The 27,417-nt window shown below is 46.3% G+C and overlaps 1 protein-coding gene across 3 annotated transcripts; it reads left to right on the forward strand.

The window, feature by feature from the left end:
- Positions 1-2,456: 2,456 nt before the first annotated feature.
- Ncaph (non-SMC condensin I complex subunit H) lies at positions 2,457-25,552 on the forward strand. 3 transcript variants are annotated; one of them, XM_051183459.1, is made up of 18 exons: positions 2,457-2,556; positions 7,795-8,035; positions 8,398-8,488; positions 9,153-9,245; positions 9,544-9,682; positions 10,234-10,358; positions 11,607-11,796; positions 13,037-13,128; positions 13,831-14,036; positions 15,899-16,047; positions 16,569-16,675; positions 17,555-17,677; positions 18,262-18,372; positions 20,244-20,426; positions 21,527-21,643; positions 22,785-22,876; positions 23,086-23,161; positions 25,120-25,552. In XM_051183459.1, exons 1-18 carry the CDS (start codon positions 2,538-2,540, stop codon positions 25,177-25,179), a joined length of 2,214 nt encoding a protein of 737 aa, XP_051039416.1. In that variant the 5' UTR covers positions 2,457-2,537; the 3' UTR covers positions 25,180-25,552. The 3 variants fall into 3 exon arrangements, with proteins under 3 accessions (XP_051039416.1, XP_051039415.1, XP_051039417.1); XM_051183458.1 differs by having other exon boundaries at positions 20,241-20,426; positions 25,120-25,352; XM_051183460.1 differs by having other exon boundaries at positions 2,462-2,566; positions 20,241-20,426.
- Positions 25,553-27,417: the final 1,865 nt, after the last annotated feature.

Genomic DNA, 27,417 nt, shown 5'->3' on the forward strand with positions numbered 1-27,417 from the left:
GACACTGGAGTATGAACCTGGCACAGAGCCAGCCAAGCAGTCAGCCTAGGAGGCTCATTATTGCCCCCAAATAATAGCCTCCAGTGGGTCACCCAGCATCTTTCCTTTGCCAGAGGTTCCAACCCAGTTCTTCAGGGACTTATTCAGAGCCACCTGTACTCCAACACTTGTCGCTCTTAGTTTGAACGTCAGAGCCTCCAATAAAGGAGCCTTTCAGTGTATCTGGGGAGGCTTTCCTGGAGAACCGGCAGGAGCCAAAACCCGAGCTAAGTGGTGGAAGATGGAAATTGGGAGAATTTTAAATGGAAGGGAGCATGGATGCAGAGGAATTAAGGTAGGAGCAGGCAGGATGAAGGCAAGTCTGGAAAAAGGTCAGAGGGTGGAGGAAGGGAGGTGACTAGATCAAAATGAGGCTGAAGAGTCTATGGGGGGTGGGGCAAACCCTGTAGGTCCCTGTGGGCCCCTTTGGAAGGTCCCAGAACAAAGGAAGCTTTGAGGGGGTTTAGACCTCTGGGAGGAAGTGGTAGCAGGCAAGCTGGAATGACATCAGATTTACACTGGGCAAACCCCATTCTAGGCTCTAGGAAGTGAGTGATGTGGATGGAAAGGTGAGGGGCCTGCAGAGATTTTTCAGAGGCAAAAACAGTAATGGGTAAGGTGAGGGGCATGCAGTCCTGGGTGCTGATGTGCAGCTTCTGGGTGGCAGGTGGTAGCATTCAGGAAGATGAGGAACATTGTAGTCTATCCATAGCCCCACTGTTGTGGGGTTCCCACCAGAGAGGATGGCTCAGAAGTGTTTGTCGTCTTTAAAGATACTTGCTGGCAAGCTTGACAGCTTTATAATTAATTTATTTTTATGTACATTAGTGTTTTGCCTGCATGTGTTTCTGTATGTGGGTTTTGGATCCTCTGGAATAGGAGTTACAGACAGTTGTGAGCTGCCATGTGGGTGCTGGGAATGGGATCCAGGTCCTCTGGAAGAGCAGCCTGTGCTTTTAACCACTGAGCCATCTTTCCAGACCCAGAAATGGGCTTAAGCTCAGAAAATCTTTGTTAGACTGCCGGTAACTATACTGGGTGTTCAGGATTCTACCTAGTGTAGCCCGAGATTTTCCTAGGGTGAGCACTTGAGCACAAAAGCCATGTCCTGGGTTAACATACTTCAGTTAATAAGAGCAGTTAGAAGTAGAACTACAGAGGCCAAAAATCAAGGCTAGTACATATAGAGACTTTCCCAGAACTATGGACTTTGATGGATTAGTTTTTTGTTTTAATTTTGACAGGTGGTGCTGTCTACATGCTGAGTTTTACAGCCTGAATGGTACTTCCTTAATGGAGCCAGTTGTGCTAAGGACTGGGGCCATGTTACAACACTTGTGCCTCATCCTAAAGTGGTTCTGGGAGAAAAAGTTCATGCAAAAATTAAGTAGCTTTAAAAAGTAGCTTTTGGGGTTGGAGAGATGGTTCAGTGGTTTAGAGTACTTGTTCCTGTAGAACACCTGGGTTTCATTCCTACAACAGACATGTGGACAAAAATGTCCTTCATTTTAAGTGTGTGTGTGTGTGTGTGTGTGTGTGTGTGTGTGTATGTGTGTGCAGACATGACTACACAATGGTCTGGTGTATATACAAATGCTTACACAACAATCTGATATGTGTATATATGTACACACATATATATATTTATATATATGTATATATATATACACACAGACACACATACATGCATACACAATGTTCTGGAATGTGTAGCTGTGTGTGTATATACACAAAAGTATACACAATGCTCTGGGGTGTGTGTATACATTCATACATAATACTCTCAGAAGTGTATACATATATGTACACACATGTTCTAAGTGGTGTGTACACCGGTAAACAATGCTCTGATGTGTTTATACTTTCATACACAATGTTCTGGGGGGTCTATACACATAAATAAGTACAGTGCTTTAGGATGTGTGTACAGTCATACACAATACTCTTGGACGTGTATACATATACATACATACTGTTCTTGGGGTGTGTATACACAGGTAAACAATGCTCTGTGGGGTGCCTACATGCATACACGATGGTCTTGGAAGTGTACACACATGGTTTGCATAATGCTCTGGTGGTGTGTACACATGAATACACTCACTACTCTACATTAATTTTTGCCCGCCTGTAACTTTGAATAAAGACAGCCTTTTGCTATCCGCGCAGCAAAGAAACCTGCCTCCGCATTAAAACCCAAATTCTAGAAAACCAGAGCTTTGCCCTCCGGGATCCACACTTCCTACTCCACGCCTAGCGTTTGGCGCCGGTGTGTTTTAAACTTCTTCAACTTTAAACCGTCTTCAGTCTCACTGGGAGTAGACTTCGATGAGAGACTTCCCGCCCGCTTTTCCTGAACACACTTTTACCAGCTACCTATGCGGTCTGCGCAGGCGCGCCTCAGACCACGCCCTCCAGTGACGTCACGCGGCAGTTAGCGCGCTTCCACGCTTGGCGGTCGCAATTTAAAACCAATTCCGGAGATCTGGAGAGCTAAGATGAGAACTCCACTTCTAAGTGAGCTCGAGTGGGTCTAGGCGCGGCGGGCAGGGTCAGGACGGAGGGGCGCTCGCGTGGGCAAGTCCAGAAGGGACGAATGTGCTCGGCCGGGTTCGGCCAGGGTCGGGGGCTGAGCGCGGAGACGGGGGAGGGGAGAGGAGGGAAGTGGGGGCCGCTGGCCCAATCAGGGCGCAGCTGCCAGCGGCGTCCCGGCTCTTCTGCTCCCGCGCTCGGCTTCTAACGGAGGATAAGATGGTCTTTTTTCTGGACGTTATTTGGGGAGCTGTGAAAGCGGAGTGGTGACCATTCTGTGTTGAGTGCCTTTATTTTGGAACTGGTTCAAAAGTCTTGAATGCTCACTTTGGGACAGACCTTCGGTCAGATACAGAGATACTCAACAAAAGAAGCCTGGGCATTGGAGATGGAGACTGGAGGATCAGAAGTTCAAGGTTATTCTCAGCTATAGCAAGTTCGAGGCTAACCTGGGTTATTTGAGACTCGCTCCTTTTAGCGTGGCTCCCGCGGGTGTGTGTGTGTGTGTGTGTGTGTGTGTGTGTGTGTGTGTGTGTGTGTTCCCTCTTGGAGCTTATGTTCAAGTTGAGACAGCACAGGAAATACTTGACAGATAAGGCCTAGTGCTGTGACTCCTCCATTAGGAGACTCGAGATTTTTAAGCAGACATTGGGAAGAACGTCACAGCTAGAGAGCAGCGTGTATGAAAGTGACTGGGCTGGGCAAGGAACTAACTAGAACATCATAACTAAGCATAGTGAGCTTAGTGAGATTGGACGGTAAGCAGGACCTGGTAGACCTTGGTAAGAGCTTTGGAATAATAGTTTCATTTTGGACATATTGCCTGTGACTTCCTGGACAGGTGCTCAGGTGAAGGGGTCTGTATCTCCTGAATGAGTTTGACAGAGAGGTAGATTTGTGATTCTCCATCATATAGATCATAAAGCCATGGGTACAGGTGAGAATACTAGACAGACCGCGTAGAGAGTACATCGAGGATCGGCACAGAGAGGCTGGATGAGAGGAGGGCACAGGAAAAAAATCAAGGTACAGGTCACAGGAGCCAAGGGCAGTTCAAGAAGAAAAAAGTCATTAATTATTTCAAATGCTGCTGAGTCTCAAAAAACAAAACAAAACAAAACAAAAAAACAAAAAAAAAAAAAAAAAGAAGAAGAAGAAGAAGCTTGAAGGAAGTGCCTACACTTTTTGACCACAGGCAAGTTGTTCTAATCAAGACTTTTTATGAAGAGGTAGGGATAGGAACCAGAGCAGAGGAGTTGAATGAGTGGGAGGACATGGATAAGCAGAAGGAAATGCTTTTGATTCAGTAACGATCTGTTGAATTAGAATAGATGCATACTGCCCACCCCAGAGAGGAATCAGGGAGGAGTTAAAATCTAAAGGCCCTCAGTGCTTCCAGATTCTCAAGTCCTTCCCTTACCCACATTCACACAGTCACAAACCTCTTGCAAACGTCTCTGGTCTCCTATTTTGACTTTTATTTTTTGTGCTTCGGTGTTGGAGGAGAGTTGTGTTAATTATACTATTCAGCTTACAGGAAGCATTATCAAGTTTTCCTGCTGTCTTTTATCCCTGTTCCCATACACAACCATTTGTTGTTTATTGTGTCTACTATTGTGGTGTAGGTCTTACACCTGTGTTCATGCAAGGCAAGCATTCTACTGCTGCTCTATATTCCCAGCTCCCCCCCCCCCCCTTTTCGAGACAAAGTTTCTCTGTAGCTTTGTAGCCTATCCTGGCAATTGCTCTGTTGAGCAGGATCTGCCTGCTCCTGCCTCCTGAGTGTGCTGGGATTAAAGGTGGCAGCCACCACAGCCAGGCCCTCCCAGCCTCCTTTTATTTTTAGTGTGTTCTTATAAAATATTGTGTCTATTGTAGTTACATTGTATCATCTGTTCTGAAACAACAAGGTCTGTGCTCAGCTGCTCTCTCCCTCCCTTGCTCCTTTTCTCCTTTTCTTCCTCCCTCTCTCCCTCCCCTTCCTCCTATACTTGCCAACCTACCAGCCAAAGCCAGGTGTATGTATGCTCTTCCACTTAGGGCGGTGGTGAAGCAAATACGGCATAGACACAGACAGAGAGCGGGCCTAAGGTTTTGTCAGCTAGTAAGTGATGAAGGCAACCTGAAGCAGTGCTTTCTGTTTCTTAGATCGGGTAGGAATGAGGGTTTTTGTCTCCCAGGAATCCTGCGTCTTGCTCTAAACAGTACCTCATAGTCACTGCCATAGTCACACCATGAACGTGTCATTAGCAATAACGGTACCATTCTGTCCCCCATGTGTTTGTTTAATACCACCCCTATGTGTCCAGCTCATTTTCTCTTACTCTCAGCCTTCAGGTTTTTATTCTGCCAACCTATATTCTCCTGCTTTTTACTGCCTATTACCATCTTGTGTCCTGTTAGTTCTTTATTTGTGTTGCGTTCCTGGTCAGTCAACATAACCATGTGTTTCCCTGTGTCCTTCTTCTATGCAGGTTCTTGGCAAAACCCTACAACCCTGGTTAATTTAAACATAGCCTGTTGTGCACACTTGACAGTGGCCAGAGAAAGATGTTTGATTTGGGGGGGGGGGTCCTACAAAGCTGTCTATCAGTTATATCACATTTCCTGCTTCACTCAATCTGTTTCTAGATAGCCATTGCTTCCTCAGATTTCCGGTACCTTCTCCATCACTGACCCCCTAGCTCACCTGTATTCTAAACATAAGGACAAGGGAAACAACAGAGAACAAGTGATTTAGTAGGTAGACTCTGTTTTTTTCCTCTTGGCTTGTGCTTCTCAGGCTCTTTGCTGGTTGTTCTTTCTTGCTTTGTAGTTTTGAAGTATTCTGAGACCTGTCTCAGAAATCATCTCTTCTCCATTCATTTATTTTGGAGCTCATCCAGTGTGTTAAATGAATAGTCTGTTGGTCATCCCAAACTTATCTAGCCTGGAATTACCCCCTGAATTCTACAATTAGATGTTGTAGTGCAATTGGATGGCTGGGGAATGTGAGACGTTATCCCCTTAGCTGTTGTAAGTTTGAGGCTAGCATGAGCTACATGAGACCTGTCTAAGTAAAGTCATTACAGTGGTCATGAGTCATGCTGGGAAGCTCCTGTGAGTTGGTCTTCTATTCTGTCTAGTGTTCTTTCCTTCTTGGCCCTGGAGAGCCTCAGGATTTGTTTGCCCCTGGCTACTGTATTCTGTCACACTGGGCCCACATGTGTGGAAGCATGTTCTCACCTTTGGCTTGTACCCCCTGCTTCCACGTGGTTTTCCCAGACTGCATGGCTTTGATTCTGGTGTAAGCTTTTTGGTAAAGCCTCTGACTACTGTATTTATAGTGACTTTGCCAGGCAGTGGTGGTACACAGCATTAATCCCTGCACTCGGGAGGCAGAAGCAGTTTGAGACCAGCCTGGAGCAAGTTCCAGGACAGCCAGAGCTATACAGAGACCCTGTCTTGAAAAAACCAGAGACCCCCCCCCAACAAAAAGCGACTTCCTTATTCCTTTCCTGCTTCACCCCTCCCCAAAACATGTATACCCATCACACACACACCTCAGTTTCCAACTTTTCAGAATACTTTATGCACACTAGCCGAGTCCAACAATTGCTGATGTTTTCCTGCCTTCACTTTTAAAGCAAGTTGCACTCTTTAGATCACTCCATACTTGTTTCTCACACATCTCCTCAAAGCAGTGGCCTTCAGCATGTCATTGTGGTACCTAAGATATTAAATTCAATTTCCTAGACTAAGATCTAGACTTTATTCTAGATTTTCAAAATTTCCCCTGAATATTGCTCTTAAACATCTGTTTGAGCAGGGATTGGCTGAGAGTGTCCCTTTACTGCTTTTGGTTTATACAGTCATTTGTTTTCATCCAAAACAGCTGCTCTAGCTTTTTTGATAGTTGGCTTGTTACTTTTCCTTGTTTTGAGACAGGGTGTCACTTTGTAGCCCCTGCCTGCCTGGGACTTGTTACACAGACGAGGCAGGCTTCAAACTTGCAATGTCCAGCACTTTGGACCACTCAGCCCAGCCCGCCTTTTTTTATGTGCTCCCAGCTACTTCTTCACTCTGAGCTAAAAGGAGCTAAAAGGAGCTTGAGCTCCTTGGCAGCTCTCCTGCCTCAGCCTCCTAGATGCTGGGATTACAGGTGTGAGCTATTGTCTTGCAAACTGTCTCCATCCTAGCTTTAGCTAAATGTTTATTTGTATCCTTTAACTCTTTCCTCTGCTCTTATAGTTCTTACAAGGTGGGTTAGATCTAAAGTATTAGTTACATTTAAGTTAAATATTTCTGGCAAAAGCATTTCCTAGGTGATTCTAAGAGTTTCCTGTAGTTGGGCCTAGAGGGATGGCACAGCCTTTAAGAGCACCGATAGCTTTTTCCAGAGGACCCAATTCAATTCCCAGCACACAACATTGACAGCTCACAACTGTCTGTAACTCCAGTTCCAGGGATCTGACACCTCACACAGACATATATGCAGGCAAAACACCAATGTACATAAAATAAAAGTAAATTCTAATCAGAGATGAGGGAACTTCTCATTTTTGGTGAGGCTGCATTGGTCCGCTTGGTTAATGTATAGTCATTGCCCAATGGCTTTTATAGTTTGCATGTGATTTGTGGCCAATTCTTGGGAATGCTCTGTGTGTGTGTGTGTGTGTGTGTGTGTGTGTGTGTGTGTGTGTGTGTATTGTATATTTCAAATGTTTTTTCTCCATCTTCCTGCCAAGATGGAGGAGCTAGTATTAGATCTCAGCCTCTGTGACTATAGACCAACCTCATCATTACTCAGCACCAGTATCTCCTGGGCCTGATATTGTGGGAGACAGATATCCTTCTGCTAGTTTGTGAGCTTATCAAAGGCAGCAACTTTTTCTCATCCATCTGCCTGTCCTTGGCAGTGCTGGGCATGTAACCTATCCCCAAGCGTGCTAGGCAAATGCTCTACCACTCAACTCTATCTCCAGTTGTGCCTCATCGTCTTTATCCGGTGTTGTGCTTGAATGTACAGGAGCTGTGAAGTGGATATTTGCCCTGTTACCTTTCTCTTTACTCCCTACTACCGCCCCACCAAGAAACCCAAACTATAGAATGTCTAACATCATGCATTGTGGGACTTAGCAGAGAATATGCAGTGATCCCCATAATAGGCTCAAGTCCCCTTTTGAAATAGGAAATAATTCTGTTGAAGGTTCTTGAGCAAGTATTTTGTTTTGTCACTGCCAGAAACAATGAACAACTCTTCTCCAAAGATCAATGGACACCAGCATGGTGTTTCATCACCTTTGGAACGGGTGCTGTCAATGCCCCGGCCTGGGAAGGCCCCTCTCAGTACTCCTAACACCCCAGTCCTTGAAGACTTTCCTCAGAATGACGATGAAAAGGAGCGGATGCAGCGGAGACGCTCCAGAGTCTTTGACCTGCAGTTCAGTACAGACTCATCTCATGTGCTCGCCTCCCCTAACAGGTGAGCACATTTCTGCATTGGCTCTGTTTGGGTGGCATGGGTTGTATGGGTCCTGGTGCCTCCATAGTACATAGTACCATTGATTCTGGGCACTGGGGTTTTTGTTTTGTTTTAATATATTTATTCTGTGGGTCTGCATGTGTGAGTACGTGCTTGTGTGTATGCATACATGTGCACATACAGAAGGCAGGACATCTTTCAGGAGTTAGTTTTCTCCTACTTTGTGTCCAGGGATCAATCTCAGGTCATCAGGTTTGGAGACAAGTACCTTTACCTACTGAGCTATCTTGCTGGCCTCATGGGTTTGTGTTTTGAAGTAACTGTATTATAGATCCTTGCTAGAATTTTTGTTTTTCATTTAGGAATATTGATGTTTCAACTACCATATCTAAGTTTACAAACACACAGATTACAGAACATTACTCTACCTGTATCAAGCTGTCTACTGAAAACGTGAGTATTTGTTGGTTTATAGTTATTTTGGCAGGATTTTGCTTTGTAGCTCTGGCTGGCCTAGAACCTTTGATCGTTCTGCCTAGCCTCATTTCAGGTGTGTATTTTGTACCTAATTTTGTATCTGATCACAGGGAGATGGGGCTTTCTTGATTTAGGTAGGAAATGTGATGGTTTGTTTATTCTCTATTGTGGTTTCCTAATGCTGGTTTTTCTCTGTGACGTTACTGTTTCTGTTGGAAACTTTGATTTTGCTGCTTATGAATGGCCTCCTAGTTACAGTATATCTAACATGACAACATGGCTTACTGACAAATGGTGTGAGTGTGGAAGCTAATGAGTTCTGGATCTACCCTGCATTAGAACCTTCTCTTTCTGACTTATAAACTGGGTGACTCCCTGCTCCAGGTTCCTCTCAAGGGAGAGTGCCTGCCTCACAGGCTTTTGCAGAGTTCTTAGAGCAAGACCTGTGCCCAGTGAGCTTTTGTGATTCTCAATTTTCAGCCGGGGTGGGGTAGAGTGCATGTGGATTTAGCTGTGTTGCAAGTGTTTATGGGAACTGAGATCAATGGGAGTATTTGTGTATAAACTTTAGTGTCATTATTTACAGGAGCTTATGAACCGAGCCTGTGAGTAATAACCTTCCTGTAATGTTTTCCCCTAGAAAATCACTACTAAGAATGCTTTTGGCTTGCATTTGATTGATTTCATGTCAGAGATTCTTAAGCAGAAGGACACAGAACCAACCAACTTTAAAGTAAGAAACACGGGTACTCTCCTTATAGCCGACTCAGTGATTATTTCAAATGCTTAGTGAACATGCTTGATTTCTGCAAACACACAGGAGCTTTCCTGATGAGATAGTACTGTGGCTCCTTCACACTTTTCCCTCAAAGGGTAAAATGCAGGCTTGAAGCAGATGTTTTTATTCCCACCAGTCTTTGAGCACCTTAATTTTTTTCTCCAATAAATATTTACGAATCCAGCTGAATTTTACTGTTGTCCGAAATGCTGTCCTGTGCATCTTCTTGAATCTAGCTGTGCTTTTGGACTAGGTGGCTGCTGGCACCTTGGATGCCAGCACCAAGATCTATGCTGTTCGTGTGGATGCTGTCCATGCTGATGTATACAGAGTCCTTGGAGGGCTGGGTAAGGACCCACCATCTCAAGAAGAAGTGGAGAGCCATGGCACAGGTACGCAGGCTGGAGTCTGGAGGTACAGGGCTACTTCTAGTGTGTGTGCTGGGCATATTTCTAGAATGTGGTTTTCCATGAGAAAGTACAGGAAATGTGGCTTCTGCTGGTGTCTTCAGAAATTGATTTTTTTTCCCCCCTAGACTGGGTTTCTTTGTATAGCCCTGGCTGTCCTGGCACTCATTCTGTAGACCAGGCTGGCCTTGAACTCAGAGGTCTGTTTGCCTCTGCCTCCTCCCAGAGTGCTAGGATTAAAGGTGTAGGCCACCACTGCCACCTGACCACAAATTTTTTTTTTTTTTTTTTTTTTTTTTTTGGTTTTTCAAGACTCACTGAGATCTGCCTGCCTCTGCCTCCCAAGCAAGTGCGGAGATTAAAGGCATGCTCTATCACTGTAGACCGGAAATGAATTTTTATTAGAAGTGAAATGTGTTACCTAGTACTCCAGTTTTCTGTAAGTGGCAGATTAGATCAGCTTGTTGACTTGAGAGGATTTCCTGTTTAAACCATGACAACTCTGAGGGTTTTCAAGAACTGGTATTACTCTTTAGATGGAAGTGCTGTTGAACCAGGAACAACCAAAAAGGCTGCAAAGCCAAAGAAGAAGACGTCCTGCAAAACCATTGAGCAGAATCTAAGCAACATCAATGTCTCCGAAGCAGATCGGAAGTGTGAGGTGAGGAATCGTGCACTCCATGTGGTTTCGACAAATTCGGCAGAGCAGTTGCTAGGGTCAGTGTTCATGGCATGGCTGAGCTGTGAAGAAAGGTTAGATTTGGTTCATTAATTGCAGATTCATGACCTATAGGTCTGGGCTTCAGATGGGAGAGCATGATTGGTTGGTGTTTGAGGAAAGAACGAGATGTGACAGCACCAGTGTTCCACAGAGGCGGGTCACACGGGAGGCACCAGGGTGGAAGGGTAGGTGAGCTGGGAGGATGGTTATGGAGTTGTGAAGCTGCCGGGTGACAACAGAGATGACAGGGTGTGGAGGTGTGAATGACACGTGTCCCTTTTTGGGACCCAGGATGTTGAGATTGGGTCATGAAGATGGCAGGATCACAGCTTCCAAGAAAGGTCAGGGAACGGCATCTGTGTTCTCAGACCTGATCCCTGTTTCTGTTTGGAAGCCACATCCCAAAGAAGCTGTGAGACCTAAGTCCAGTATACTCCCCTGGCAGGACCTCTGGCCACTTCCTCCTTTCGTGCCTCACATGCATTTGCCTTGTCTGTCCCTGGGCTTGTGATGTGTTCTGCTTTTGGGTTGCTGTCACATGACCGTGCCATCCCTCTCTGTGACCCAGCCTTAGGGCCTCCTTGCAACCTTTGGCAGCCAATGCTCAGGTACCAGCCCTTCCGACTGCCCATCCTTCACTTAGTCAACCTGCTTGGGTTCTTCCAAGTCTTAGAGATATTTCTGTTCAGAGCAACAATAGTGAGCCAGATGTGGTTTCATATACCTATAACCTCAGCACTTAGGAGGCTGGGGCAGAAGGCTTTGAGTTAAGATGCCAACCTGGGGATAGAGTAAGACCCCACCTGAAATAGGAGTTCCCTAAACATAGGAAGGAAAGACCCTTGTAATTAGCTTTATCCCAACAGCTCGTTAAGGCAACGGGATTTGTTGTGACATTATTTTACTGTGTTGGGCTTGTTAGAAGTAGCTGTTTAGAAACTGCCTGTGGAAGGCAACTAGCAGGAGGTAATCTGTCCGTGTGTGTTGTAGATAAAGAGATTAAAATATACTTCTCACCACTCATCCATTTGACCGCTGCCTTTCTCCAGCCAGGATTATACCTGATGACTCAGAAAGTCTTCCCCCTTTGACCATGCACAGACATTCGGTCTTGTAGATAGGCCGTGGATGAGCTTATTTCCTCCTGCTGCCTGCTCTCATTCTTTGGTTCCCTGCTCTTGCACGCAGGTGGATCCTATGTTTCAGAAGACCGCGGCCTCATTTGATGAGTGCAGCACAGCTGGGGTATTTCTCTCCACCCTTCACTGCCAGGACTATAGAAGCGAGCTGCTTTTCCCTTCTGACATGCAGACTCTCTCCTCGGGAGAACCTCTGGAATTGCCAGATTTAGGTTGTGTAGACATGACAGATTTAAAAGGTGAGTAGAATTGCCCTTTATCAGTGCATCTAAGTCCCTAGAGAAGCTGCTCATAGTTATGGGGGTATCCTGTCGTGTTCGCTTCTGGAAAGCCAAATTGGGTGATCTTTGGCAGTGCCTACCATCCCACTCACTTCCCCCCTCTCTGAACAGTAAGTCATCACTTTGCCTGTGTGCCATGGACCTCATGTACTCAGTGCTTGAGCTGTGACAAAAGGAAGAGGCATCTATCCAGCCAGAGATGCCTTGTTCTTATCTGTTCCCAGCTCACAGGGCCCTGAAAAGGAGATATTGTGAATTATTCCCAAGCCCTGTGGCAGTCTAAGAGCTGCCCTATCCTGTTAGTTTCCTCATACTTGACAAGAGTTCAGCATCTTCCCCTCACCCCCAATTCTCCCTCTTTCCTGCTGACCAGGAGAACTCCCAAGATTGTGTAGGGGCCGTGTGGAGGCCGTGTGCTCAAGTGCCATAGACATGCGCGCTTGTGGTCAGTTCCGTGTGCTGAGTGAAACTGATCTCCCTCTGGGCTGACCATGCAGGTGTCTTTGTTGTTTTTTTTGAAGGGACCCTGCTATTTACCCGGCTGCCCTTGTACCTCCTTCTCCCTCTACCTCCTGAGGGCTGGGATCACAAACATGGACCACTACTCCCAGTTTCTTTCATTCTTTTGTTTTGTTGGTTGTTTTTATTTTTGCTTTTGAGACAGGGTTTCTCTGTGTAGTCCTGGCTGTCCTGGAACTCGTTCTGTAGACCAGGCTGGCCTCTGCCTCCCACGTGCTGGGACTACAGGTGTGCAGTAGCACTGCCTGGCCCATTCTCTCTGTTCTTGCAGATGTTTTGCTCAGCATAACTGTTGTGCTGACAGTCTGTTTCTGTGTTTTTGCCCTCAACTAGGACTGTGATCCTCTGAGGTATGTGGCCTGTAGCTACCTTAGTAAGTACCATCACATGATGACTAAGGAATTCAGTGCTTTTAAGAACAGGCTCGTACATTTCCCAGCTCTAGAGTTCACTTCAGAGTCAAATGTCCGTGCCTCCGATTTCTCCTTTGCATTTAAGCTTCAGGAATGGCATTTAGCTTGACTCACTGTGGGTACACCTGGGTCTGTTTATACCCCCAAAGGGTTCAGCCACAGGAGGTTGGCAACCAACCCACACTGGCAATACTGCTTCTCTGTGTCATTCTAAAGTGGCAAACTGCACAGGTCGGCCCACCTGCAATCTTTTCATGTCCCCCTAGAGCCCTTGCAGCAGTGTGTGGAAGACCGCCAGCTCTGCCCTTCTCTGGCCGGGTTCCAGTTTACTAAATGGGACAGTGAAACGCATAATGAGGTGTGGTCAACTTTGGATTTATTTATAAGGGCTTGGGGCATTTTCCAGTTGCTGGTGGTTTCAGTTAGCTGGTCCAAGATTAGTTTTGCCCAGTGGGAACCAAAACTGTGGCATGGATTTTATTTATTCAAGAGTACAGAAAATATTTCCTTTGGCACTTTTGTGGGAATTCTCAGCCTAGCTGGGAGGGTGGGGCTGTGAACCCCAGCAGGACCATCAAGCAGTTGTGAAGTATGACCATGTCTTACTTGCTTCCTGAGGGTCAGATTTGCTCTTGAGCATGCTTATCATAACAGTTGCTGTCAGGCTTCTTTTTGGGGCTATCAGGCTTCTTTTTGGGGTTAAGTCCCCTGGCACACTGTTTCCTGAGAAACTGTCATGTTTAAAGCCTTCCTTTGTGTATTTTTAGCAGGGTCCCCTTTAGCCTACTTACTACAACTTCCAACATAAATGGTCTCCATGGAAAACTGTGTTCTCCAAACATACAGTTAACGAATGCAGATTCCTGTTTTGTGTTTTGCTAAATTAGCCCAACACAATGCAGCTTAAGCCTGCGCTGCACATTGTAAACTTCCTGTGAGAATGCTGGCTCCAGTGGGTGGAGCTGGGGAGGGGGGAGGGTGCAGGAAAAGGAGAAGCTGAAATAGCTGGTCTCCAGGGATGAGCCAGAGTGACCCTAAGAGCCCTGTCTTCTTTTTGTAGTCTGTCTCGGCCCTGATGGACAAGTTTAAGAAGAACGATCAGGTATTTGACATCAACGCTGAAGTTGAAGACAGTGATGATGGGGGCATCCCTGATGGGCCCCTGATGGAAGACTTTGATGACAATGATGAGCCAGACCCTTCTGCAGCTGGGGATCATGAAGAGTTGGGGAGCTGGAAGGAGCTCAGCAAGGTCCAAAGCAGCCAGTAAGGCCCCTGGGTCCCAGAAGGTTTCCAAACAGACATCCAGCTCGGTTAGCTGGGCTGGTGTGCCATATCACACACATGGGCTGAGCCATGTGGCTGAGGGTCACACCTGGCTTTGTATGTTAGTGATCCAGTTTATTATAGAACTGACATCGCCTAGGCACAGCTCATCCCACTCCTTGGTTACAACAGTGAAGTATTCTGCTGGCTGTCAGGAACCCTCAGGTCAGTGCCATTAGGACAACTAGGCTGAAGGAAGGAGTGGCCTATGATGTTAGGGGAAGATAGATCAGAGATGGCCCCTAAGAGGGTGAAGAGGGAGGAGCAGCCTTAAAGTACAGACATAATACAGATTAGGTTAGCAGTATGGACTTGGGTAAGGAGTACCTGCCACCCAGATGTGTTGAAGGATTTGTTGAGTGACTAGAGTTTGGAAGTGTACAGGGCCTCTGCATAGCATCAGGTAGCATCAGGCCAGGCTGTTGGGAAGGGAGACAGGCTCTTCACACATTGCCTAACTGCCAAAAGCTGACAGCAAAGAAGTAGAGAGGCTCTGAAGCCATCTTGTTCCATCTGTCTTTCTTGTGTAACTACACATTAGTCTGTGACACAGCCTAGGTCCTTGTCCTTGACAGTATAGGGTTCAACAGACTTGATATATGAGGGTTTTGTATTTTAATTTTAAAAATTAATTTTGAAATACATAGTCTCTTGGACTTTTGGTTTGGTAGTGCCTGGTGCCAGTACCCTTTTTAAAGCTCTTTTTTTTTTTTCTTACTCTGTAGAGTGTGTCATAGGGCTCATGGTCAGCTCAATGCCAGTGCAAAGCTGCTCTCAGGAGAGACTAGAGACTACATTCTCCTTACTCGCCACCTTTATCCTCACAGGGTGGCAGAGTTTCACTAATGTGCTTCCTAGTACCTCAACCTGAGGAGAGGGCTCCCTCATGCCCCAAAGCTGCCAGCTTCCAGGCCTCTTACCTGTATCATACACAGCAGATGAAGCTGGGTGACCTAACACATTACTAAAGGAGAGCTAACTATATAAACTGGAATATCCTTTTCACTCTTAGGAGGAACTAAGGCTATGCCTGTAGATCTCATCAGTGAGAGAATGGGAACTAGGATTTCATGTTTCATGGCAAAAACCACATGTGTGAAAAGAGCCACATCTGGATTCAGAAAATTGTATCCAGCTTCCAGCTCTGGCTTCCTTTGCTTGTTCTTTGAGATTAGATATCATTATGTAGCCCAGGCTGACCTCATACTCAAGATCTTCCTGCCTCATCCTCCCTAGTTCAGGGGTTATAGGTATCTGCCACCATACCCAGCCCAGCGTTGGTGTTTTGCTGGTCTGTGTAATGAGTTTCAGGCCAGTCAGAGCTACATAGGGAGACCTTGTCTAAAACAAACAAACAAATCCTTGACTTTTTATCTGTCCCCTTGCCTCTCAGATGGGTAGATTTACAAAGCACTTTGGAACAGCCAACATATTTGTATAATAAACAACACTTTGTGAGAAAATTAGGCAAAAAACAGTCAACAAGTAAAAACTTGGTGGTTTCTTAATGAAGGGTTTGCTTGGACTTAGGAAGGCTGCTTCTGGACTAGAGAGTCCACATGGTGGATCCCAACCTGTGACTCCAGTTCCAGGGAATCCATGTCCCCTTCTAGCCTCTGGAGGCACTAGGCATACACAAGATGCACATCCACTGATACAGGCAAAACACCTATGCATATAAAACAAAACATAAAAATACTGAAAGAAAGGGAAGTGGAGGAGGTGGGGTAACATTTGTACTAACACCAACTTCTTCACATGTAAATTCATGGTTTATGTTCTGTGCATTTGTTGTGTTACAGGGAAGAAATTATTTCCCTCAGGGACAGAGACATCCAAACCATGTGCTCCTTTTTATCCATGAAACCTGGAGAATACTCCTATTTCAGTCCCCGGACCATGAAGATGTGGGCTGGCCCAGATCACTGGCGCTTTCGGCCTCGACCCAAACGTAAGTACTTGTGGGTGGGACTTTAAGACAATGCCATGCAGCCTGGACTGCCTGCCAGTCTTCAGGCAGCAGGGCAAAGAGATGCTACTGGTCTCTGTTCTTCTCAACTTGTGAGGAGGGCTGAAGCAGAGGAGCTGAGCCAGCAGGGCTGCACGGTGGTCAGCCGCCACAGGTCAGTTAATGTGCAGTGGCAAGAGTAAGCCTCTGAGTCTGGGGACAGGCCTCATGACCGCACTCTGCTTCCTAGTACCAGCATGACTTACGTTGTGGGAGTGACACAAGGGAATCACCCCTAAAGTCTCCCAGGCTCTGTAAAGAAGAGTCCATACTGATGCACATAGCTAGCTCAACACGGATGCTGTATCTAGATGGACCTGGGGTGTGAGCCATTGCCGTCTTCCACCACTGTAGTCATGCTTAGCCACACATGCTGCCTTATGCTTGACAAGGCCATTAGTAGATGTGAGTTGAGAAACTGTTGGCATGTTGATTAGTGGTATTAACTGTCTTTATTTCTGCAGAAGATACTGCCTCCCACATGGAGAACAAAAAGAAGAGTGCAAAGAAAGACTTTGAAATTAATTTTGACGATGATATTGATTTTGATGCATATTTTCAGAAAACAAAGGTTTGTGCCAGACATTAGTGCCTTCTGAGATCCCTGTGCACTGCTCTTGCCCTTTCCGACAGGGCTTTCAAAGACTACTGTAGAGCCTGGTGTGACAGCCCCACCTTTAATCTCAGCGCTCAGGGGGCAGAGACTCCATGACAAAGAAATAAGCAGAAAGTTACTGAGTATTTAATTACTTGTTTTCTAGAGATAGGGTCTCATGTAGCACAGGCTGCCCTCAAACTTGCTATATAGCTGAGGCTGGCCTTAAACATCCTGGTCCTCCTGCCTTTACTCCCCAGATGTGCCCTGGTAACCCCTTATAACTTTAACTGATAAACACGTACTCTTTTCTCCCTTATCCTTAGGGGACCCGTGAGAAATAGTTCCAAAGCTAGTGCCAGGGACAGGCAAGCTTAGAAAGTGAGACAGGGTGACACCGTGTTGCCCAGTCTCATGCCCTCTGCAGCCCAGGCTGATCTTGAATTCATGACAGGATGCCTGCCTCAGCCCTCTGAGTGCTGCGATTACAGGCATCTCCTCTGATGCCCAGCACAGTCACTCATAGTGACCAGAGAATTGCAAGCCGAATAATGCCCAACCCTTCCTAACCTCCTTTAAGATGATATATGTCATTGCTATTAAGAATGATTTTTGGAGCCCATTCCCTATGGAGGGATACCTTGCTCAACCTAGATACAGGTGGGGAGGGACTCAGTCCTGCCCCAAATGATGTGACAGACTTTGATTCCCCATGGGAGGCCTCACCCTCTCTGAGGAGTGGATGGGGGGGGGGGACTGGAGGAAGAGGGAACTGGGACTAGTATGTAAAATAAGATGGTTTTTAATTTAAATTTTAAAAATGTCTTTTTTTTTTTTTTTTATTTTAATGAATAGGCTGCTACCACTCTGACAAAGTCCACTTTGGAGAACCAGAATTGGAAAGTCACCACTCTTCCCACAGATTTCCACTATGAAAAGGATGCTCTCGTCCAGCTCCACCTCAAGCCAGGCATAAGGGTAGGACCTGGGGATTGGGCTGAGATTGCCAGGCTTTACCTACCATCCTCCTGACTCCACCTTGTCTTCTGAGACTCTGATCTGTGATCACCAATTAGCTAAACTGGCTGGCCTTCAGAGTTCTAGGAATCCATCGCTCTGTTTTTCTGAAATAGGGTTGAACACTTAGGCCCTATGCTTGCAAGGCCAGCACTGTTCAGAGTCCACCTCAGCCCCAGTAGGCTGCCTTTGCAATAAGGAAATGAGTTCTTAGCAGGTTTGGTCAAGTAAAAGTTGAATTTCTTTCAGAAAGCTGTAGGCAAGGTGGCTAGCTTTTGCTTTTGGATAAAACTGCAGATCAGAGGAGGAAGTGTTTGGCTTTGAGGATGAGTCGAGGCTCTGTGCCCGGTACCTTATGTTGGTCTGTGCAGTGGAGACTAGGATAGACTATGTAGCCTGTTAAGATTCTTGCTTTAGGGTCATGTCATTCTAGACTATGCTAGAAATTGAGCATAGGAAACAAGCATTATATTCCCCAGCTTTGTCCAGTAGCTGCTTTTCTAGAAAATTCTTTTTTGTATCTCCCCCCCCCCCCTTTATTCTAGTTACTTAAGATGGGCCAGGACCAGAAGGCGAAGACTGAGCACTATGAGGAAATTGAAGACTATGATTACAACAACCCTAACGATACCTCCAACTTTTGCCCTGGACTTCAGGTAAGGGGAGAAGAGCTCTCACCTCTTCCAAATGGAGAGTGGTCTCTTTCCTGGTTTCCACTGTCCCTTCTGAATGCAGTCAGCTGTAGGAGACCTCAGTCTGCTAGGGATTTTCTGTCTCAGTATAGATCACTGAACAGTGCTGAGAACTGAGCTCAGTGTGGCCTCTTTACTGGGTTCAGGAAGCAGTGGTCACCTCTGCTAGTGAGTTGACAAGTGGATGGGGTCTTTGGCCTGCACAGCATAGTGCTAATCTTGGCTGATGTAGGATTTCAAAGGAATAGAACTATATTTCCTGTTCTTAGGAGCTAATGTTTTAGCTATGAGACAGAAGGCATAGACATGTTAAGGTGGTGTGGTCTAGTGGGCCAAGAACAATTGAAGTATTTATCAGGACTTATACACGTCACTCCTCATCTTCAGGCCTTGGTTGGTTCTAAATCATTTGTTTCTCATTGTGAGTCTACTGAAGAAACAACAAGTAGAAGTAATGGGAGGAAGACAGAAGCCTCTGACTCTGCATGCGGGGAGGGGAAGGAACTGGACAGTCCTTACTGGGGAAGAGAAAGACTTGTATTTTAATGAAATCCAGTCTTGACTTCTTGGCTGATGCTTCTCCAACTTTAGCGCCTATAAGAATCAGCCAGGGGCCTTTTCAGAGTTCTGCCCCCTGCCTATCTCACGACTCTGATCTGCTCACGCTGACGTGGTTCTGAGAATGGTTTCCTGTGGGCCGGGACTGTAGACTCGCATGAATGAAGCTGTGGGTTTGATCCCTGACACCACATCAACCAGGTGTCTTAGTCAGAGTTCTGTTGCTGTGAAGGTATACCATGACCACAGTAACTTTTTTTATATATATAATTTTTATTTTTTTAGCATTATTTTTGTTTTATGTACATTGGAGTTTTGTCTCCTTGTATGCCTGTATGAGAGTGTTAGATCCCCTGGAACAAGAGTCACAGACAGTTGTGAGCTGCCATGTGGGTGCTGGGAATTGAACCTTCGGTCCTCTGTAAGTGCAGCTAGTGTTCCTATAACTGCTGAGCCATTTCTCCAGCCTGACCATAGTAACTCATATAAAGGAAAACATTTAATTGGGGCTGGTTTAAAGTTCAGAGGTTTAGCATGGGGGTGCACAGGCAGACATGGAACTGGAGGAGCTGAGAGTTGTACATCTGGATGACAGGCAGCAGGAAGAGACAGACACTGGGTGCTTAAGCTTCTTAAAACCTCAAAGCCCACACCCAGTGACACATTTGCTCCAAGGCCACAACTACTCCAACCAGGTCATGTGTCCTAATCCTTTCAAATAGTGCCATTCCCTGTGAGCATGTGGGGGCCGTTTTCAAACCATCACACCAGGTGTGGTGGAGCACATCCGTAATCCCAGTTCTCAGGAGGCGGAGGAAGGAGGATCAGAAGTTCAAGCCATCCTTGGCTACAAGGCAAGTTTAAGGTCATCCTGGGATGCATGAGACCCTGTGTCGATAGTGTCCGGGATCTCCTATGCTGCTTTTGTATACTAGGGATGGGACCCAGTACCTCACATGGAGTGTGTGTGCTCTGCCACTGAGCTATTTGCCCAGCTCCTGTTTTTTGCTCTTGGCTACTAAGCAAAGGTGACAGTGTCCTCTGTGGTCATTGCCTCCTTTGAATCATGCTTCAGAAGTGTCAGGCTGGTGACAGGTCCCGCTGTCTCTAGTAGGCTCACGGGAAACGGGGAGAAGTGAAGTGAGCAGTCCACCTTTGGGCCTCACTTGGTGGACTCTCAGGCGGCCTCTGCTTGCTGTGGACATGGACTCTTTCTGGTGGTTTCTAAGCTCCATCAACAGCTTGTGCCAAACTTGAGTTGTGTCCTTGCCCAGGCTGCTGACAGTGATGATGAAGAGTCAGATGAGTTATTTTCGGGACCAATTGGGACCTTTGACCTCGAATCTGATCCTTGCTCTACGCCAAAGACAGCACAGGAGAATGGTCACTTGTCTTCTGAAAGCCAAGGAGTAGACATCACAACTTACGGAGAGTCGAACTTGGTGCCTGAGCCTCAGAAGGTAAGGAAGAGGCAGCAAGGGATGGCCTGGCTCCTGGAGATCTGTTTAATGCCTCTCAAGATGAGAGTCTGTCAGCCTGATCCACCTGGCTTCCTTTTCCGTCTTAACCTCTTGCTCTCCAGGCAGCTGAGTTTTAGACAGGGTTAAGCTGATATGTGGCACCAACTGGTTAGGTCATGTAGAAATGACATCTTTCCAAATACTTTACCTTACTTTGTTAATTTTTACTTTTGCAGTGTTGAGAATGAAATCCAGGCCACAAGTAGGGGTGGATTGATCACACCAATAAAGTATATAAGTGAAGCTACAGCAGTGAGCATATCACTACATGTTTCTTCACGACCTTAGCTGTGTGCCAGTGCCAGGCTTGGTGCTATCTAATATTTGGTCTACTCATCTCTCTTACACTGGGAGTCTTAGTCCTTCTAACTTCATGTATGTCTGCACACCAGAAGAGGACACCAGATCTCATTATAGATGTATGTGAGCCACCATGTGGTTGTTGGGAATTGAACTCAGGATTTCTGGAAGAGCAGCCAGTGCTTCCAGCCTGGGATTCTTAGTCTTGATGTAAATTACATCTGATTTAAAAAATGTTAGGATCTGGGGATGTAGCCTTGTTGGTAGAGTGTTTACCCAGCATATGTGAAGCCCTGAGTTTGGTCCCACACTGGCTCCTTAAATTCTGGCTCATTAAAATTGGGCATCAAAGTACACACTTACAATTCCAGCACACAGCTTGGAGGCAAGTGGATCGGAAGTTCAAGGTCCACATAGTAAGTCCAGCCCACAGCCTTGGCAGCATGAGAACCCTGTCATAAATAACAATATATAAAATGTAAAAACAAAAGTGTGGTTTTTTTTTTTTTTTTTTTTGTTTTTTTTTGGGGGGAGACGGTCTTACTATCCTAGAACTCACTATGTAGATCAGGCTGGCATCAAACTCACAGAGATCCAGTTGCCTCTGCTTCTGAGTGCAAGAATCAAAGGTGTGTACCATTATGTCTGGCTTGAATTCCTTCTTGATTTCCAACGTTTTCATCCCAAACTTACTTTTTTACAGTAAACTGATAGTGAATGTTTTTCTTTGCCTATTTCAGGTGAATAAAATAGAAATTCATTATGCCAAAACTGCCAAAAAGATGGACATGAAGAAACTGAAGCAGAACATGTGGAGTCTGCTGACAGAGTTTCCTAGAAAGGAGGCTGACATAGAGGTAGGTGACAGCGCTCAGGTTCTGCGGGTCCCCGCGTGTAGGAGGGAGAGCTGGTGTTTACAGCTCATGATCCCTCAGTGTTGTTCATGGCCCCAAAGCAGAGAGATGCAGTAAGAGTTTAAGAAAGACTTCATGCTTCTATGAAAGAAACTGTTCCAGCAGAGGAGTGGGCAGGTCCCATGAAATCGGCACACGTGGCAAGCTAGTGCCTTGGCCGCAGTTTTCCCTTACTGGGGATGCTGCCCTAACAACTGAATTTCAGCTTTCCAGTATCGATGCACATTTGGAGTTCTTAACCAGTAGAAACTTAAGTTGAAACATGACCTTTGACAGAGTAAACTATGACTACCTTACAGGTGTCGGAAAGTGTCTAAGCTTTGAACTGACATTCTCATTTGGAATGCTTGTTCTCCACAAGAACACTGGAAAAATAATCACATTGCCAGGTTCTTTCTCCTGAGAGTAAGGTGAACCCTGAGTGACTGTTCAGACCTAGCCCGCTCTACAAACTCCACACACACATTCTGCTGGCTGAGCAGTGAATTTCATGGTTACTGAGGACCCTAAGCTGTGTGGTCTTGGATGTATCAGGGAAAGCCTCAGCTCCTGTGCTCCTGTAACAAACAGCAGAGACACTTAACCTCACACAAAAGCTCACTTGTCTGCAGTGGGTCACCACCATTGCTTTGGTCTTATAGTACTTTACAGAAGCACCAAGGAGGGTCAAATCACTTGTAGGGCGGCTAGAACGTGAAAGAAAGACCAAGGGCATATTGTCCACTATCCATGGGCACACCTCTGTGACCTTTCACCTCTCTTTAAAATTCCAGCACCTCAGCTAGGCGTGGTGGCACATGCCAGACGCAGGTGGACCTCTGTAAGTTCCAGGCCAGCCTGGTCTACATAGATAGACCCTGTCTCAAAGAAACAACAACAACAAAAACAAGACAAAAATCTCAGCCCCTCTTAAGAGTGCCTGTGGGAACTAAATTGAAACATCTCCTTAGGTCTTCAGGAAATAAGAGTTTATCCTTGCTTCATTCAGTTCACTTTTCTATATTGGATATAGAGTTGTACAAATTTCTGTTGTTTGGAGCATGAACTTAAGCATTCAGTCCATAAATAATGGTGTTTTGGGTAGGCAAACCACAGAGTCAATGGAAAAGAAGGGGACCCCGAGCAAGTGACTGACGAGAAGATGCTCAGTGGGCTCACGAAGGACCTGCAGAAGAGGTGTGTGCTGACAGACGGGGATGGGGCCATATCCCTTCCCCATCCTGGTCAACTTCTTGGTGGGACTTTTTAGCCTGGCAGGCCCTCTGTCCATGGCTTGCTTTATGTAAACACTTACCTTTTGTTTCTTGATAGTTTGTAGGTGTGTGTGTCTGTCTGTCTGTCTCCTGGGTTATATGATCTACTCAGTGCTTCTTCATTTCCTCCAGGCTGCCCCCGCTCATGGCTCAGAACCTCTCCATACCTCTGGCTTTTGCCTGTCTCCTGCATTTAGCCAATGAAAAGGTAGGTCATTCAAAAAGTACAGGAATGTTTGACTCTGCCTTTTCCTGCCAGCTCCCTGGAGCTTTTATAGCAGATCTTCCAGGATCCAGCCATCAGTGGGTAAGAGCCCATAATCCTATTCAGAGGGCCTTTGTTCAGTTCCTGGCACCCATTTACCCATTACCATACACAACTCTTATAAACTCCAGTTCAGGAGTTTCTGACCAATTAGCCTTACACACGCACACACAGAGGAATAAAATAAAATAAAAAAATCGATGGGCATTGGTGGCACACACCTTTAATCCTAGCACTCAGGAGGCAGAGATGGTGGATTTCTGTGAGTTTGAGGCTAGCCTGATGTGCAAAGTGAATTCCAGGACAGCCTGTTACAGAGAGAAACCCTGTCTTGAAAAACATAAATAAATAAACAATCTTTTTTCCTTTCTTTCTTTTTTTTTTTTTTTTTTTTTTTTTTTTTTGAGACAGGGTCTCTCTGTGTAGCTCAGGCTGTCCTGGAACTCACTCTAGACCAGGCTGGCTTTGAATTCATTGGGATCAAAGGTGTGTGCCCTAACCACCCAGCTTAAAAAGAAAAAGCTATGGGGACAAGGGTGGTGGGCATCTAGCATCAATCTGTGGTTAAGGGATATGGCAGTGCAAGTGTTTCTGTGGGGTTCCAGATACAAACCTCAGATGCCAAGAACCTGAAGAAAGGCTCAAACCTTAACTGGGTAATTAACTGGGGTATTGTCACCATCTTAACAAAGGTCATCGGTAGGCACTGCTCTAAGTCATTAGGAATAGGAGTGGCTTCACTCAGGTCCCCAGCTCTGGCAGCTCTGTCCCCCCCCCCCCCCCCCCCGTGACCTCAGAGGCCTTGTTATCTGAAAAATGCTGCAACATGGCCACGGCTCAAAGCCCTCACAAGCTGAATATGGGATTGGGCTTGGGTCATTTTGACATTTCCTAAGATCAGAGTTCTGTGATGACTCAGAGCTTAGCACCTCCAAGGGAAGCATTCCCCAACGCTTCATCCCACACCTTCATCTTCCTACTTCCTTACTTAGCTGTTTTTACTTTACGTGCATTGGTGTTTGCATGTATGTCTGTGTGAGGGTGTCGGATCCCCTGCAACTAGAGTGACAGACAGCTGTGAGCTGCCAGTGCTCCTGACCACTGAGTCACCTCTCCAGCCCCCTGCTCTTACTCTTAGTCACTCCTGTGTGGACCCTGTCGGTCTATCAATCTAGTTAGTGACCTCCCCTCGGATGTGCTGTGTGGTTGGGGCTTAGGATTCAGGGATAGATGTTCCTCTTTTCTTCTGCCACCATAGCCAGCAGCAGAAACTGACTGGTCAAACTGGAAGCACCTTTCCCCGTGCTAGAGGTGAGACTTAAGGCTTTCCATGTAATAGGCTAGTGCTCTCTCACTGAGTGGAGTCCCCTCGTCTCATGGCTTCTAGAACCTGAGCTACAGAGCACCAGGCAGGCACAATAGGGAAGACAGTGGGGCAGATGCTGAGCCCCAGGACGTCTCTCACCACCGCACCTTTGAGGCAGGGGTGCAGGTGGGGAGATGCAAGGAAGAGAAGCCACTGCCTGAGGTGAAGATGAGACAGCTGGTTGCTGAGCAGAGGTGCAAGGGCAGCTGTCATGGATGTGACAGTTGGGGGATGGGGTTATGGACCCGTGGAGGAGGCCAGACAGGTTAGTCACGTGTGCCAAAGCTCTTGGTGGCCTCCCTTCCGCATCTCTTCACTCCCTTCGGGCAGGCGGCCTGGCTCTTTAGCTTCTGTGGGAGTCGTCACCCCCATCTGTTGAGAAGCAGCTTTGTACAAAGTATTTGCCTGGGATGATTTTCCTTGTAGTGATGAAACAGACCTCATTCTCTGTAGTCACCTTGTCTCCTCAACTAAAATGTGTGTCAGGTTTTGTTCTCAGTCTATCAGAGCCTGTGTATTTCTTTTCTTCCCTCAGAATCTGAAGCTAGAAGGCACTGAGGATCTGTCTGATGTTCTTGTGATGCAAGGAGACTGAGGCCACCTGAGACGGCTGTGGTGGGAGACCCTGCGTTCCAGCGGCACTGGAGAGACATGCTGGGGTGGTGTGGCTGTGGCCAACTACCACAGTGCTGTTGCTCTCCCCCTCTTGCCACCTCGGTCTGGATGCCACACTGCAGCTCCATGCCATGGAAGTTCCCACATGGTGCCCATCCACCTGCATAGGGGCCTCATTGGTCTGGAGTATAAAGTCCTCTGTTCTTTATATCCATGTGCTTCTGGTCACTAGAATCCACTTTCTGCTCTGTACTGATGTAGAGAATAGTTTCTCAGCAGCTTCCTACTGCTTTTAAAGAGTTCTCTGTTCCATGTACATAACATTCATCATTTGTAAACTTAATTGTATAATACTCAAATAAAACCATGTCTACAATATCAGTAAACATTCAGTATTAGCATCACACCTGGTTACTCCCCTCAGCTATCCAGGGTGCCATGACCCTCAAGGCAGGACATATATAAGAGCAGGAGGAGACCAGGTCGCGTATAAGCACCTATGGATTCTGGGGAAGGGTGGCAGTCGCAGACGATCTGTAAGTGTTCTCTCCCCCTTCTGTGCCTCAGCACCGCGGTGAGGAACCCAGGAGGGCTGGCTGTTTCAGGGGTGGGCCTTGTTGGCCCATCTTGCAGCCACCTTGATGCTGTGCTGCTGTAGTCACTGGCTGAACAGTGGCTCACTGACTCCCCCTTGTCACACACACCTCGATGTCTCCATTCCTAGTCAGCAAGTCAGACTCCTATGCCTGCCCTAGGGACTGCAGAGCCCTCCTTTCTGTCCTCTGTAGCCACACTCCAGGGACAGGGCCACTCAACATTCCCAGATATAAAATGTCTTCCCATAACCTCAAGGAAACCAGGATAAAGGTGTTGTGAAATATTAGTTTCAAGATGTGTTTAGGCTATGGATTATTTGTTTAATGATACAAAGATGAGTTGCATTCCTTTATGTTGCATTTGTTTAACTCTGTAAAGCTGTGTTACTTTGTCTAACTAAAACACACTGTCTAATAAAGTACTGAACAGCCAATAGCTAAGTAGGAGAAAGGATAGGCGGGGCTGGCAGGCAGAGAGGATAAATAGGAGGGAGCTCTAGAAAAGAAAGATCATGGAGAGAGAAAGGGAGGAGAGGAGGCCACCAGAGGTCAACAACCCAGTCACACAGCCAGACAGTAGAAGGAAAGAGAGAATAAAGAAAGGTACAAGGCATGGAGGCAAGACATAGTTAAAGAGAAACAGTATAATTAGAAAAACTGGCTAGAAACAAGCCAAGCTTATAAGTCTCCATGTATTTATTTAGGAACTGGGTGGCAGGCCCCCAAAGAGTAAAAAAGCAAGTACATAAAGCTTCTTGCAGTGTGCCGGGATCTGGGATGATGGGCAAGAAGCAAGAGTGTGCAGTTAGTGTTCCTTATAACTTGCTCTAAGCCCAAGCAGAAAGCAGGGCCTTGCCCTGTGCAGCTTCCTGGGGAAATGTGGATAGACTTGTGTTCATCCAAAGAAAAGATTCCACCCGTCTTGATTGAAGCTGCGAGTTATCAGGTTACAGGGGCATGGGAGATACGGCAGCTATACCATCAAGAAGCTGATGGCTTACAAAGGCTGCGTCCCTAGTGCTCCCCGCTCAGCGGGAAAGCAGCTCCATCAGTCTCGTCCTGCAATTGTCCGCTTTTGTATGGCAGGGCCTTGTGAGTCAGGTAATGGTGATGCAAACTTTCCGAGTGTCAAGAGCCCCCCTCACTAAGGGAAGTTTCAACATGAAGACAAGAGCCACACAGTTCCCCTCAAAACTGCTTTCTAAATTATGTTCCATAAGGTCTCAGAGTTATGAACTCCCAAGAGACACCAGGTCTTGCTCAGCTTTTGGTCTCTAGCTAGGACTGGCCAAGCCTTTTCCTCACCAGCCCATCACTATAGCAGGACATCTTATGTTTTTCCCATTTACCGTTCCTTTTCAACCAAAACACTTTTGGGTGTATGGGATATAATATACAAATCAAACATTCACTGATAATAAATTTAGAATAACATGATGAGACAAAGACTCTTCTTAAATCTAAGTGCTCAGTAAGGCATAGCTACATACCTCTTAATGACCTAGAGAAGTCTGGGAGTAAGATGCCTTCTCTCCCCATGTGGCCCTCTATCAATACGCTGGGAGCTGCCTTCCTGAGATGGTCCAGCACTCATGCAGGACCTGAACTATGTCCCAGCATCA

The sequence above is a fragment of the Phodopus roborovskii genome, unplaced genomic scaffold, assembly GCF_943737965.1.
Source record: "Phodopus roborovskii unplaced genomic scaffold, PHOROB, whole genome shotgun sequence".
Taxonomy (NCBI): domain Eukaryota; kingdom Metazoa; phylum Chordata; class Mammalia; order Rodentia; family Cricetidae; genus Phodopus; species Phodopus roborovskii.